This window comes from Onychostruthus taczanowskii, unplaced genomic scaffold (assembly GCF_017590055.1).
Source record: "Onychostruthus taczanowskii isolate IOZ18803 unplaced genomic scaffold, ASM1759005v1 scaffold207, whole genome shotgun sequence".
Classification (NCBI taxonomy): domain Eukaryota; kingdom Metazoa; phylum Chordata; class Aves; order Passeriformes; family Passeridae; genus Onychostruthus; species Onychostruthus taczanowskii.
In genome coordinates, this window is record NW_024499318.1 from 330,029 (window position 1) to 344,109 (window position 14,081).

At 68.9% G+C, this 14,081-nt stretch overlaps 4 protein-coding genes across 4 annotated transcripts in view; 3 read left to right on the top strand and 1 right to left on the bottom strand.

The window, feature by feature from the left end:
• The window catches only part of LOC121335668, a 17,365-nt gene extending 16,402 nt beyond the window's left edge, over nt 1-963 (top strand). The window contains exons 18-19 of the mRNA XM_041404026.1: nt 544-730; nt 822-963. Coding sequence (XP_041259960.1) covers nt 544-730; nt 822-898 — 264 coding nt within the window. The 3' untranslated portion in view covers nt 899-963. The remainder of the gene's footprint in view (nt 1-543; nt 731-821) is intronic.
• Nucleotides 964-1,513: 550 nt separating this feature from the next.
• Nucleotides 1,514-6,005, top strand: ANKRD35 (ankyrin repeat domain 35). Its single transcript, XM_041404027.1, has 12 exons — nt 1,514-1,522; nt 1,916-2,046; nt 2,156-2,244; nt 2,458-2,522; nt 2,958-3,015; nt 3,107-3,177; nt 3,254-3,360; nt 3,575-3,732; nt 3,838-5,045; nt 5,545-5,634; nt 5,713-5,778; nt 5,870-6,005. The coding sequence occupies exons 1-12, from the start codon at nt 1,514-1,516 to the stop codon at nt 5,945-5,947; spliced, it is 2,130 nt and encodes a 709-aa protein (XP_041259961.1). The 3' UTR covers nt 5,948-6,005.
• Nucleotides 6,006-6,381: 376 nt separating this feature from the next.
• On the bottom strand, nt 6,382-8,818 carry NUDT17 (nudix hydrolase 17). Its single transcript, XM_041404028.1, has 8 exons — nt 8,782-8,818; nt 7,922-8,307; nt 7,657-7,828; nt 7,542-7,567; nt 7,367-7,459; nt 7,186-7,284; nt 6,695-6,861; nt 6,382-6,591 (listed from the first exon to the last, which is right to left on the bottom strand). The coding sequence occupies exons 1-8, from the start codon at nt 8,816-8,818 to the stop codon at nt 6,426-6,428; spliced, it is 1,146 nt and encodes a 381-aa protein (XP_041259962.1). The 3' UTR covers nt 6,382-6,425.
• A 611-nt stretch (nt 8,819-9,429) lies between these two features.
• The window catches only part of SEMA6C (semaphorin 6C), an 8,373-nt gene continuing 3,721 nt past the window's right edge, over nt 9,430-14,081 (top strand). Inside the window, exons 1-12 of the mRNA XM_041403943.1 lie at nt 9,430-9,683; nt 9,760-9,874; nt 10,178-10,235; nt 10,330-10,386; nt 10,475-10,576; nt 10,748-10,838; nt 10,917-11,039; nt 11,251-11,339; nt 12,092-12,309; nt 12,701-12,826; nt 12,910-13,065; nt 13,715-13,951. Of these exons, the coding sequence (XP_041259877.1) occupies nt 9,569-9,683; nt 9,760-9,874; nt 10,178-10,235; nt 10,330-10,386; nt 10,475-10,576; nt 10,748-10,838; nt 10,917-11,039; nt 11,251-11,339; nt 12,092-12,309; nt 12,701-12,826; nt 12,910-13,065; nt 13,715-13,951 (1,487 nt within the window). The 5' untranslated portion in view covers nt 9,430-9,568. The remainder of the gene's footprint in view (nt 9,684-9,759; nt 9,875-10,177; nt 10,236-10,329; nt 10,387-10,474; nt 10,577-10,747; nt 10,839-10,916; nt 11,040-11,250; nt 11,340-12,091; nt 12,310-12,700; nt 12,827-12,909; nt 13,066-13,714; nt 13,952-14,081) is intronic.

The following is a 14,081-nucleotide window of genomic DNA, read 5'->3' on the forward strand; positions in this document are numbered from 1 at the left end:
CGGGGGGAAGGGGGAAGCGGGGGTACCGGGAACAGGGGGAACCGGGAATCAGGAGCACCGGGGGAACCGGGAACAGGGGGAACAGGGAATCGGGGGTACCGGGAACAGGGGGAACCGGGAATCAGGAGCACCGGGGGAACCGGGAAACGGGGGTACCGGGGGTACCGGGAACAGGGGGAACTGGGAATTGGCAGCACTGGGGGAACCGGGAACAGGGGGAACCGGGAGCACCGTGGGAACCGGGAATCAGGGGTACCGGGGGTACCGGGGATACCGGGAACAGGGGGAACCGGGAATCGGGGGTACCGGGAACGGGGGGAACGGGAGCACTGGGGGAACCGGGAATCGGGAGTACCGGGAACCAGGGGAACCGGGAACCAGGGGAACCGGGGGAACCGGGGACACCGGGAGCACCGGGGGTACTGGGAAAACCAGGAGCACCGGGGGAACCGGGAGCACCGGGGGTCGCTGTGAGTTGTGCCCCCCACGCGTGGGGGTCTCAGGGGCTCGGGTCTGACCCCCCCACCCGTTCCCACCCGGCAGCTGAGCCACGCCAGCCCCCCCGCCGTCCTCCCGTTCCACCCCCCCGCCTTCCCCGGCGCCCGGGACGAGCTGGAATTCCGGGCAACCGACCCCGAACGGCTGCGGGAGGGTGAGGACACCCTGGATGTGCTCCTGGAGGATGAGGGGGGCTTGGGGGGTCGCCACTCCCCCCCCGCCAGCCCCCGAGGTGGGTCCCTGTTTTGGGGGGAGGGGGGCAGATCCCACCCTGGGACCCCGATTTTATTTTGGGGAGGGGTTAACCTGGAGTTCTCCCGCAGATTTCCTGAGGATGCAGGATATTCCCGAGGAGGTGGAGAACAGCCAGGAGCTGAAGGAGGGCGATGGGGACAGTTAGGGACCTCCGCAGCCCCCCCAGCACCCCACGATCCCCCCCCACCCAGGACACCCCGGGGGCCGGATCCAGCCCCCGGTGCCAGCCCCGCTGCCATCCCCACCCCGGTGCCACCGCCACCCCCATCCCGGTGCCACCGCCACCCCCATCCCGGTGCCAGCCCTGATCCCAGCCCGCTGCCGGCTGTGACCGCCCCCAGTGCCAGCCCCGACGCTGCCTCGGTCCCGAGCCCACCCCAGCTGCGACGATCCCGGAGGAATTCCACTCCCAGCCCCGATTCTGGTCCCGATCCCGGCTCCAATCCCTGTCCCAGCCCCGATCCTGGTTCCAGTCCCTGTCCCGGCCCCGATCCTGGCTGCAATCCGAGCCACATTCCCAGTTCTGGTCCCTATCCTGGCTCCAATCCCTGTCCCAGCTCCAACCCCCATCCCAATCTCAATCCCAAACCCAATCCCTGTTCCAGCCCCAGTTCTGGTCCCGATCCTGCCTCCAATCTCTGTCCCAATCCCGGCTCCAATCCCTGTCCCAGCCCCAATCCCTGTCCCGATCCAAATCCCAATCTCAATCCCAGTCCCAGTCCCAGTCCCAGTCCCGGTCCCATTTCTGACGCTGCTCCCGATGCCAGCTGCAATCCGAGGCCCATTCCCATCCTCCTCCCCAATCCCAGCCCCAATCCTGACCCGAACCCAGCCCCCAGCCTGGCCCCGCAGCCCCTCCCTGCTCCCCGTCCCGGTTCCCGTTCCCAGACCCAGCTCTCGGTTCCCGGTGCCGGTGCCGGTGCCACCCCTCCCGGTGCCACGCTGGAGCCCAGCCCGGCTCGGTGGCACTCGCCAAACCAGCCGGACGGGCACAGGCCGGGACACGCTGCGGCCTCTCCGCCCCCTCCCGGCTCCGCGATCCCTCAGGATCGGGAGGATCTGGGGAAACTGAGGCACGACATGCGCGGGGGGGACCCGCACTGGGGGGGATCCTGTCCCGGGGCGGGGTCTGGGGTCGTGTCCTGGATTTGGGGTCCCGCAGGTGGAGAGCTGGACGCGGCAGGACCAGAAGCTGCTGGAGGCGGTGACACGCGGGGACGTGGCCCGGGTGGCCGCCCTGGCCGCCCGCAAGGCCGCCCGCCCCGCCAAGCTCAACGCCAGGGGACAGTCCGCGTATGTCACGGCCGGGGGGACACCGGGGGGCTCGGGCTCGGGGGGGGGGGGGGGGGGGCGGGGGGGGGGGGGGGGCACGGGGGTCACGGCCACCTCTCCCCCCCCCCAGGCTGCACCTGGCCGCGGCCGGGGGTCTCACCGAGTGCCTGACGCTGCTGCTGGAGCACGGGGCTCCCGTCAACGGGACCAACGATGACGGTAGGTGGGGACAGCTGGGCACAGCTTGGGGACACCTTGGGGACAGCCAGGCAGGTCCCTGTGTCACCTGTGGAGGAGCTCAGACCTGCACCCCCAAGGCAGGGAGCCCCGGGAGTGTCCCCGAGGAGGGGGTGTCCCCTGAGGGAGGGGGGTGTCCCTTAGGGGAGCAGTTGTCCCCCGGGAGTGTCCCCAGAGCCCGTCCTGTCCCCACAGGCAGCACCGCCCTGCACTTGGCCACCATCGCCTGCCAGCCCCAGTGCGTGAAGGTGCTGCTGCAGGTGGGAGAGGGACGGGAACGGGGTGGGAGTGGGGTGGGATTGGGAATGGGATGGATGGGATGGGATGGGATGGGAATGGGAACAGGAATAGGATGGGAGTGGGAATGGGATGGGATGGGAACAGGATCTGGAATGGGATAGAAGTGGGATGGGAATGGGATGGGAATTGGAATTGGCAGGATGGGAGTGGGATGGGAATGGGAACGGGATGGGATGGAAACAGGAATTGGATTGGGATGGACTGGGGGTGAAAACAGGGATGGAGATCAGGACAGAGCCAGGGATAAGGATGGGGATGCAGAGGAGGATGAGGATGGAGGTGGGATGGGCACAAGGACAGGGAACAGGGACGAGGATGAGGATGGGAGCAGGGCTGGGATGGGGTCCAGGGCCGTTCCCATTCCCATTCCCATCCCCTTCCCGCACTCCCCCCAGCACGGAGCCAACGAGCGCCACGTGGATAGGCAGAACCGGACACCGCTGCACTGGGCCGGTGAGGGGGGGACACGGGGACACCCCGGGACTCGTGGGGGACACCAGAAGAGTCCCCCAGAGGCCCTGCAGTGACAGCACCCCCCCCGCAGCCTCCTCGGGCTGCGCCTCCAGCGTGCTCCTGCTCTGCGACCACGAGGCGCCACTGGATGTTCCCGACGCTGTGAGTGGGGACAGGGGGACAGCAGGGGGTGGCAGGGGACAGCAAGGGTTGGTGGTCACCCCAAGTGTCCCCCCAGCACGGCCAGACCCCCCTGATGCTGGCAGCACAGGGGAACCACGTGGCTGTTTGTGCCCAGCTCCTGCGGCGCGGGGCCGAGCCCGGGCTGGCCGACAGGGATGGCAGGTGGGTGACGGGGGACCCTGGGGACACTGGGGACACTGGGGACACTGGGGACACTGGGGTGTCCCCAAGGGTGTCACCGCTGCGGGGAAGGGATTGGGGTCACCTGTGCCACCGTGTCACTGTGTCACGGTGCCATCTTGTCACTGTGCCCGTGCGCCACCCCCTGCCATCCTTCACTGTCCCCATGTCCCTGCGTGTCACATCCCGGGCTCAGGACGGCGCTGGAGCTGGCCCTGGCTCACGGCAGCCTGGAAGTGGCCGAGCTGCTGCAGGGCCACAAGAGGGACAAGGACACTGGGAATGTCACCGGGAGTGTCACCGGGCAGGCCCCGAGCTGGGCTCCCCAGAAGGTCCCAGACTGCGGGAGGAGAGGTGAGACCTCCTGGAGCCCCCAAAAAAAGGGATAAAAAATGGGAAAACAACGGGGAAAAATTGGGAGAAATTGGGAAAACGGGATTGTGTTTTTCCCTCCCGCAGAGAATGGTGCTGGACAGGTAGGAATCCAGGGCGAGGAGGAGGAGGAGGAGGAAGATGAGGAGCAGCGGGATGGCCGCGCTGCCCGGCGGCTGCGGGAGGAGCTGGCGAGGAAGACTCTGGAATGCCGGCGGCTGGAGGAAGCTGCCGAGGGCATCCGGCGGCGGCTGCGGGAGCTCGTGCGGCTCCTGCCGGCACGGGACGCGGGTGAGGATGAGGAGGATGAGGAGGATGACGGCGCCTGCCTGGAGCTCCTGGCCCGGCGCGTGGCGGAGCTGAGGAAGAGGACGAGGGATGAAGAGTGGCAAGGAGGACAAGGCAGCGGCGAGGCCCCGGCGCTGATCCCGTTCCTGGCCTGGCTGGGAGAGGAGTGCTCCAAAATGCGGGAAGCCAAGGCCGGCGCCTTCTCCCGGAGCCGGGAGCTGCGTGGGGAAGCCGAGAATTCCCCCCGGGACCAGGCTTGGGAGCAGCTGGCGGCGGGGCTGGAGCAGGCGCTGGAGCAGCAGGACCAGATCCACGCCAGGATGCTCCAGGGATCCCAAACCCTCCTGGAAAAGCTCCGCCGGGAGCCGGTGAACGGCACGGAGCCGGCCGCGGGCGGGAAGAACCGGGAGGAGATCCCGGCAGAGAGCGGGAGGATGGAGAAGGAGCTGCTGGAGCTGCGGGAGGGCAACGGGAAGCTCCTGGTGGAGCTGGCGCGGCTGGGCCGGGAGCGGGAGCGGCTGCAGCGGGAGCTGCGGGAGCTGCGGGATCCCGGGAACCGGGACGAGGCGCGGCGGCTGCGCCGGGAGCTGCGGGCGCTGCGGGACGGGCTGGGAGCGCGGCTGCGGGAGGCGGGAGGCGACGCCGGGGCCGCGATCGTGCGGGATTTGCAGCGGCGGCTGGACGCGCTGCTGCGCTCGCAGCACGAGGCCCTGCAGCTCATCACGGAGATGGAGGGAGAGCCCGGAGAAAGCCCCGGCAGCGACGGGGACGGCGGCACACCGGGAGAACCGGGAGGCGGCGCGGAGCGCGGCGCCGCCGGGGTCCCGCCGGGCTCGGAGGCGGAGCGGTGGCGGGAGGCGGCGGCGGCGGCCGAGGAGAGGGCGGCCGGGAGGGAACGGGAGCTGCGGGAGCTGCGGGAGACGGCGGAGGGGCTGGAGAGCAGCCTGGCAGCGCTGCGGGAACGCGCGGCCCGGCTGGAGCGCGCCTGCCGCGACAAGGACGGGAAGGTGAGGGACGGGACCTCCCCAGCACCGGCCCCGTCGCCGTCATCCTCCTCTGCCATCCTTGTCCCCATTGCCGACCCCTTCTTGTCCTCATCTTCCTCCCATCCTTGTCCCCATCGCCAACCCCTTCCCGTCTTCCTCTTCCTCCCATATCCATCCCCATGTCCTTCCCAACCCCATCCCCTTCCCAGTCCTCTTTCCATCATCATCATCATTATCATCATCATCATCATCATCATCATCCCTTTCTCACCGTTGTTCCCATCCCATCCCATCCCATCCCATCCCATCCCATCCCATCCCATCCCATCCCATCTCATCCCACCCCATCCCCATCCCCATTCCAATCCCATTTCCATCCCCATCCTGTTCCCCCTACCAGCCCCATTTGGGGGGACCTCGGGGGGAGCTGAGCAGGACCTTGGGGGCTGACAGGGACCAAGGGGGCTCTGGGGGGGGGGGGGGGTGTGCCCCAAATCTGCCCCTGGCTTTGCCCCCCCAGCTGAAGCAGCTGCTGGTGGAGACGGAGAAACTCTCGGCCGAGGTGTTGGGGCTGCGGGGCCGGAGCGCCCGGCTCCAGCTCCAGCTGGAGGTGAGGACAGCGCCCGGTGTCACACCGCGTCACCCTTTGTCACTCTGGGTCACCCAGCGCCACCCTGTGCCCCCCCAGGTCCAGCAGAAGCAGCACCGGGACACCGTGGCCGTGTACCGGAGCCACCTCCTCCACGCTGCCCAGGTGGGACCCCCGGCCCCGCCCGGGCTCTCTGGGGGGCGGGGGCACAGTTTTGGGTGGGATCCCTGGAAAAGCCGCTCTCCTTCCTCCGCAGGGATTCATGGACCAGGGCGTCCACGCCGCGCTGCTGCGGATCCTGCGGGCCGAGGCGGGAGCGGGGCTGTGGCATTAAACCGGGAAACCGCCACACACGTGTGCTGTTCTGTGTCCTGTTCCATGTCCCCATCCCGTGTCCCATCCCATGTCCCATTTGGTGTCCCCATCCTGTGTCCCCATCCCGTGTCCTGTTCTGTGTCCTATTCCATGTCTCCATCACATGTCCCGTTCCATGTCCCATTCTGTGTCCTATTCCATGTCCCCATCTCGTGTCCCATCCCGTGTACCATTTGGTGTCCCCATCCTGTGTCCCCATCCTATGTCCTATTCCGTGTCCCATTCCGTGTCCCCATCCCAACAGCCCGGGGAAGGAGCTGCACCCTGCTCCACTCCCCCGGAATCCACCCGAAACCACACAAAGCCACTCCTGGGGTCTCCATGTCCCCGCTCCAGCCCGGGCTGGGATCCCACTGATGTTTATTCCCACTGGGAACTTTATTCCTGCTGGGATCCCACTGACGTTTATTCCCACTGAGGTTTATTCCCGCTGAGGTTTATCCCTGCTGTCCCCAGCCCAGCCCCGCTCTCCACCTCCCCAGGGCGAATTTGGTGCCGGTGCTGACGCGCTCCAGGTCGGGGCCGTGGGCCGGGGCGCGGCGCAGGAAGATCCCGGTGGGAATCCGGGAGCTGCGGAAGCCGCCGGCGCTCAGCTCCGTGATCCTGGGACACGGAACGGGCTCAGGGACGGGGCCACGGCCAGGCTGGGCAGCCCCAGGGGGTCCCAGCCTCGTGTCACCGTCCCCACGGGTCAGGGGGGTCTCACCCCACGGTGGCCGGCAGCTCTCTGGGGAGTGATTCCGGTCCCGGTCCCGATCCCGGTCCCGGTCCCGGTCCCTCGGCTCCATCCTCGGTGGCAGCGATGGCCTCCAGGAGCCGAGGCTCCAGCCAGGCCACGGCGCTGACCTCACACGGGCTCGGACACAGCCGGGCCTGGGCACGGACCCCCCGTGGAGGGAGAGACCCCCACGCTGGGGGGGACCCCAACCTCAAGAGGGACCCCCCCCCCCCCTTGGAGGGATCCCAGCCTCTGGAGGGGAGGAACAGCCCAGCCATGGGGGGACCCCCACCCTCAGAGAGACCCTCAGAGAGACCCCCGTCCAGAGAGGGACTGCAACACCAAGAGGGGCCCCCCACCCACGGAGCGACCCCCTTGGAGGTGCCCCCACCCATTGAGGGACCCCACCCACGGAGGGACCCCCTCGCAGGTGCCCCCACCCATGGAGGTGCCCACCACCCTTGGAGGGACCCCCCCACCTGCAGCTGCTGCCGGGGCTCGGCCGAGCGCAGCCCCAGGTAGGTGACAATGTGGTGACAGCGTGGTGGCCCCCAGCTCAGCGAGGGGGGGAACAGGGACTGCGGGGAGCAGGGGTGACCCGTGGGACACCTGGGGGTGTCACCCCCCTGCCCAGCCCCGGGTTTGGGGGGGGGTCGTTACCTCCCAGAGGCCGAGCAGGTGCCAGGAGAAGGTGCCGGGCTCCAGGTGCAGCCCCGTCTCCTCGGCCAGCTCCCGCAGCCCTGCGGCCACCAGCTGGGGGTTCGGGGTGTCAGGGGACAGCCGTGTCCCCACGCTCACCTGGGCACCCCCTGCCCTCCCCGCGGTGCCACCTCACCTCTTCTCCTGGCTCCAAGTGCCCACCTGTGTGGGGGGACAGGAGTCAGGGCACCCCAAAACAGCTGTCCCCAGCTGAGTGAGGTGTCCCCAGAGCTGCTGTCCCCCGCACTCACCTGGTGGCACCCAGACATCGGGGAAGTGGCGCAGGGTGGCGGCCCGGCGGGTCAGCAGCACGTGGCCGCAGGTGGCCTCCAGCAGCACGGCCACCGCTGCGCCCACCCCCGGCTGTCCCCCCCGGCCGCCCGGCGTGTCCCCTCCCAGCTTGGCGGGGCAGAACGGGGGTCTCTGCGGGGACACGGGGATGTCAGGGGTGCCATGTCTGCCAAGGGGGGACGCGGTGACACCGGGGGAGCCACCGGGGGTGGCGGCCCCGCGCACCTTGAGCACGGTGAGGCTGGAGCCGGGGAAGGGGACGTCGGAGATGAGGAAGCGGCCGCGCTGCAGCCCGCAGCTCACCGGGGCCGCGTCGGTGTGCGCGGGGCAGAACACGCCGGTGACGCTCTGCGGGGACACCGCGCCCGCTGGCACCGCGCTGGCACCGCGGCGCTGCGGCGGCCGCTCCCCCCGCCCTGCGCTGTCCCCCCCCCCAGAGACCCCAGACCCCTCCCGGTGCCCCCAGNCCCGCCCCCGCGCGCCGCACGTGCACGAGCACGCGCGCGCCCGCCATGACCGGGGGGCGGGGCCTCCTGTGAGGGAGGCGGGGCCTGGCGCCGTTCGGGTGGGCGGGGCTTCGACGGCGCCGGCGACGGCGCCCCCTGCAGGATCTGCCGGGAAAGGCCCCGCCCACGGGAGGTCACCGGAGATTGGGGACAGTTCTGTGTCCCGTGTGTCCTGAGTGTGTCCCCCGTGTGTCCCCTGTCCCCTGTGTGTGTCCCCGTATCATGTGTGTGTCCCCGTGTCCCCTGTGTGTGTCCCCCGTGTGTACCCGTGTGTCCCCTGAGTGTGTCCCCCGTGTCCTGTGTGTGTCCCCTGTGTGTGTCCCGTGTGTCCCCTGTGTGTCCCCTGTGTGTGTCCCGTGTGTCCTGCGTGTGTCCCCCCGTGTTCTGTGGTCCTGTGTGTGTCCCCTGTCCCCTGAGTGTGTCCCCTGTGTGTCCCCTGTGTGTGTCCCGTGTGTCCCCTGTGTGTCCCCCGTGTCCCCTGAGTGTGTCCCCCGTGTGTCCCCTGTGTGTTCCCCGTGTCCCCTGAGTGTGTCCCCTGTGTGTGTCCCCTGTCCCCTGTGTGTGTCCCGTGTGTCCTGCGTGTGTCCCCCGTGTCCTGTGTGTCCTCTGTGTGCATCGGTTGGGACGGGGTGGGTTTAGGGTGAGTTTTGGTGGTTTTGGGGTGTTTCTGGGGAGAGTGTCAGTGGTTTTGGGTTGAGTTTCAGTGGTTTTGAGGTGTTTTTGGGGTGAGTTTCAGTGGTTTTGGGGTGTTTTTGAGGTGTTTTTGGGGTGAGTTTCAGTGGTTTTGGGGTGTTTTTGGGGTGCGTTTCAGTGGTTTTGGGGTGTTTTTGGGGTGCGTTTCAGTGGTTTTGGGGTGTTTTTGGGGGGAGTTTCAGTGGTTTTGGGGTGTTTTTGGGGTGAGTTTCAGTGTTTTTGGGGTGTTTTTGGGGTGTTTTTGGGGTGCAGGCTGCCTGTTGTGGGGTGCTGGGCCGGGGGGTGTGTAGGGCGCTGTAGGGGCCACGCAGTGTTGCTGCGGGGGGGTTGTTTTGGGGTGTTTTAGGGTTTTGGCTGGGACGCTGAGTGTTGTGAGGGTGTCGTGGGGGTCCTTGGGGTGCGGGGTCGGGGTGTCGGGGGGGTGTTTTGAGGTGCTGCAGTGGGGTGCTGAACTGGGAGCACTGGGAAGGGGACACTGGGGACTTTGGGACAGCAACATTGGAGCAGGGGCACTAGGGACACCGGGAGGGGGAAATGGGGACCCCTGAGAGGACAGGGGACACCGGGGACACTGGGGACACTGTCCCCACTCCGCCCCTCATCCCCGTGCCTCAGTTTCCCCCCGCTCGCAGCCCGGGGCGGGGCGGGGGGGTCGCTCCCAGCCCCACCCGCGATGCCGGGGGTCCCGCTGCTCTTCGTCCTCCTCCTCCTCCTCCTCCTCATCACCGGGACCCCCGCCCAGTCCTTCCCGCGGGACCTGGTGGCTCGCAGCACCGTGGGGCTCGCAGGTGAGCGAGGCTCGGGGGGGCGGCCCCGGGGGGCTGCCGGGGGGGGGTGGTCTCACCGTGTCCTCCCCCTCCGCAGCCACCGCCGCGTACCCGCGCTTCGGGGGTCTCCGGGGGGACAACGGCACGGCACGGCTCGGCCTCGACTTCCAGCGGATGCTGCGGCTGAACGGGACGCTCTTCGTGGCTGCCCGGTGAGCGCGGCGGGGCTCGCCGGTACCGGGGCGCGGCTCCCGTGCGCGTCCGTGCCCGGGCATCCTCCTCTGTGCTTGTGCAAGGATTTGCACGCTCCTGCGCCCTTGTCGGGGCTTCCCCCGGGCGGGACCCCGCAGTCCCCTGTGCGTGCTGTCCCCTTGCACACCCCCGTGTCCCCTTGCACACTCCTGAGCCCCCTTTCACACCCCCGTGCCCCTTGCCCACCCCCGTCCTCCCCTTTCACACCCCCATGCCCCTTGCACATCCCCGTGCCCCCTTGCACACTCACGCCCCCTCCCCAGGGATCACATCTACGCCTTCGACCTGCGGCAGGACAAGGGGACGCTGTACCCGGAGCGGGTAAGGGGGACGGGGACCCTGGGGACAAGGGGGGGGGGCACACGGGGCGAGGGTCCCCGTGCCCACCCACCCCCTGTCCCGTCTCACCTGGCAGCACCTCACCTGGGAGACGCAGGACAGGGAGAACTGCGCCATGCGGGGCCGGCGGCAGGTGAGGGGGCGAGGACGGGGGGGATTCGGGGTGCGGGGGTTCGGGGTGCGGGCTCTGACGCCGGGGTCCCCGCGTGTCCCCACCACAGGACGAGTGTCACAATTACATCCGGGTGCTGGTGCCCCGCGACGCCGAGACCCTCCTGGCCTGCGGCACCAACGCCTTCAGCCCCCTGTGCCGCACCTACCAGGTGGGGGGGGGGCCCGGGGCTGGCGACCCCCGGGGTGAGAGGGGCTCGCAGCCTGCCTGGGATGGGCTGGGGGTGTCAGCCGTGTCCGTGCTGGGGGTGGGGATGGCACAAGGGGGTGCTGAGTATTGTGGGGGGGGGTCTCACGGCCTCTGGGCGTGTCCCCCCCCCCAGGTGAGCAGCCTGGCACAGCAGGGTGACGAGGTCAGTGGCCAGGCCCGCTGTCCCTTTGACGCCAAGCAAAGCATCGTGGCTCTCTTTGTCGGTGGGTGCCGGGCACACGGGGTGGGGGGGGAGCCGGGGGGGCACAGGGGTGACCCGGTGTGTCCCCCCCACCCCGCAGATGGCAGCCTGTACTCGGCCACGGTGGCCGATTTCCAGGCGAGTGATGCCGTGATCTACCGCAGCCTGAGCCCCGGGCAGGCTCCCCTGCGCACCCTCAAATACAGCTCCCGCTGGCTGCAGGGTACCCCGAAATGGGGAGGGGGTCTGTGGGGGTGGGATGGGGGTCTGCAGAGTGGGGCAGGGGGAGGTGGGGATGGGGTTGGGGGTGCAGGGCTGCAGTCTGGGGGTACAGGGGGGCAGGATGCAGGGGAGGGGCTGAGCAGAAGGGTGTGGGACAAGGACAGGAGGTGGCAGGGGCTGATGGTGCCTCCAACCTCCCCTGGCCCCCCCAGAACCCCACTTTGTCCAGGTGCTGCCCTACGGCCCCTACGTATACTTCTTCTTCAGGGAGGTGGCAGTGGAGCTCAGCGCCCTGGGCAAGGTGGGTGCGGGCATGGGGGGCACAGTGGGAGCACCCAGGGACCTCCCACCCTAGGGTTGAGGCAGGGGAGACTCCTGAGCCCCTCACCAGGGTGTCAGGCCTGTGGGTGACCCCTGGGTGCCAGCCTGAGGGGACAGCAGTGATGCCCAGGGGTGCCCAGGCGCCCTGGGTGGTGACCCTGAGGGTGCCCAGGTGGTGACCCTGGGTGTCCAGGTGGTGACTCTGAGGGTGTCCAGGTGGTGACCCCAGGTGTCCAGGTGGTGACCCCGGGTGTACACGTGCTGACCCTGAGGGTGTCCAGGTGCCAATGCCTGCGGGTGTCCAGGTGCTGACCCTGGGTGTCCACGTGGTGACTCTGAGGGTGTTCAGGTGCTGACCCTGAGGGTGCCCAGGTGCTGACCCGCGTTGCTGCCCAGGTGCTGACCCTGAGGGTGCCCAGGTGCTGACCCTGAGGGTGCCCAGGTGCTGACCCAGGTGCCCAGGTGGCTGACCCTGAGGGTGTCCAGGTGCCAATGCCTGCAGGTGCCCTGGGTGGTGACCCTGAGGGTGCCCAGGTGCTGACTCTGGGTGCCCAGGTGCTGACCCGCGTTGCTGCCCAGGTGCTGACCCCAAGTGCCCAGGTGCTGACCCGGGTGCCCAGGTGCTGACCCGCGTTGCTGCCCAGGTGCTGACCCTGAGGGTGCCCAGGTGCTGACCTGGGGGCCCAGGTGCTGACTCTGGGTGCCCAGGTGCTGACCCGCGTTGCTGCCCAGGTGCTGGTGGCCCGGGTGGCCCGGGTGTGCCGCAACGACCGCGGCGGGTCCCCGCGGGTGCTGGAGCGGCGCTGGACGTCCTTCCTGAAGGTGCGGCTGCAGTGCTCCATCCCTGGGGACACCGTCTTCTACTTCGACGTCCTGGAGGCCGTGACACCCCCCCAGACCCTGCATGGGCGCCCCGCTGTTCTCGCCCTCTTTGGCACCCAACCCAACAGGCAGGGACAGGGGGACAGGGGGACGTGGGGACATGGGGTCGTAGGGACATGGGGACACAGGGACGTGAGGACGTGGGGACATGGCAATGTGGGGACATGAGGTTGTGGGGACATGGGGACACAGAGACATGAAGGCATGGGGACATGGCGATGTGGGGACACAGGGACATGAGGACATGGGGATGTAGGGTCATGGGGACGTGGGGACATGGGGACACAGGGAGGGCGTTGCCCAGGGGGACATGGGCATGGACTCAAATGGGGACATGGGGACACGGAGGGACAGTAACACAGAGACACACAGAGGGAAACAGAGCATGGGGACACACGTGGGACACGGAGGGCTCCTGGTCAAACCGAGGCCATCCTGTCCCCTCTGCTGCCACCGCAGCATCCCCGGCTCGGCCGTGTGCGCCTTCTACCTGGCGGACGTGGAGCGCTCCTTCGAGGGCCCCTTCGCCGAGCCCCGTGGGACCACCTGGACCCCCGTGCCAGAGGAGAGGGTCCCTCAGCCCAGGTACCAGCCCAGGCACCCCCACCCCACACCGGGACACGCCCGGGTGCCACAGGCACCGCGTCCCCACGCCCGCTGTGCCGCAGGCCGGGCTGTTGTGCCGGGATGGGCCCTGCTGCCGGCGTTGTCACCTCCGGGGACTTCCCTGACGAGACGCTGGTGTTCGCCAAGGAGCACCCGCTGCTGCACGGCGCCGTGGGCCCCGCGGGCGGGCGGCCCCTCTTCACCCACACCGGCACCAGGTGCAGGGACAGGGTGGTCTCAGGGACAGGGTGGTCTCAGAGAGAGGGTGGCCTTGAGGACAGGGTGGTCTTGGGGAGAGGGTGGCCTCAGGGACAGAGTGGTCTCAGGGAGAGGGTGGCTTTGAGGACAGGGTGGTCTTGGGGACAGGGTGGTCTCGGGGACAGGGTAGTCTCAGAGAGAGGGTGGCTTTGAGGACAGGGTGGTCTTGGGGACAGGGTGGTCTCAGGGAGAGGGTGGCCTTGAGGACAGGGTGGCCTCAGGGAGAGGGTGGGCTTGGGAAGAGGGTGGCCTTGAGGACAGGGTGGTCTTGGGGACAGGGTGGTCTCAGGGAGAGGGTGGCCTTGAGGACAGGGTGACCTCAGGGAGAGGGTGGGCTCGGGAAGAGGGTGATCTTGGGGACAGGGTGGGCTCGGGAAGAGGGTGGCCTCGGGGACAGGGTGGTCTCAGGGACACTGTGGCCTCGGGGACGGGATGGACTCGTGGATGGAGTGGCCGTGGGGACAGGGAACAGCCGACGTGAGGAGGTCCAGGGTGCTGCAGGGTGACAGGGAACAGTCCTGGCCCAAGGCTCCTGTCAAGGGTGTGGGGGGCCAGGGAGGGTGCAGGAAGCCCCCAGGCCCGGCTTTGCGAGGCCGTGTCCTGCCGCAGGCTGACCCAGCTGGCCGTGGACACGGGCGCGGGGCCCCGCGGGAACCACACCGTGCTGTTCCTGGGCGCCGAGGACGGGCGGCTGCTGAAGGTCCTGGCAGCTGCACAGAGCCCCGAGGCCACGCAGCCCCCCGGGGGCACCCCGGCACCGGGGGACACCCAAGAGCCGGGGGACAGCAGGGACAGCAGTGGCAAGACGCTGCTGCTGGAGGAGATCAGCCTCTACGACCCCGGGCGGTGAGGGGCAGGCGTGGGGTGCCCAGGGCTGGGGTCTGGGGGTCTCAGGGGATGCTGGAGGGGGCTTATGGGGGCCATGGGTACTGGGAGTGCTGGGGGCTGGCGGGCACTGAGGGGTTGGGGCTGCTTG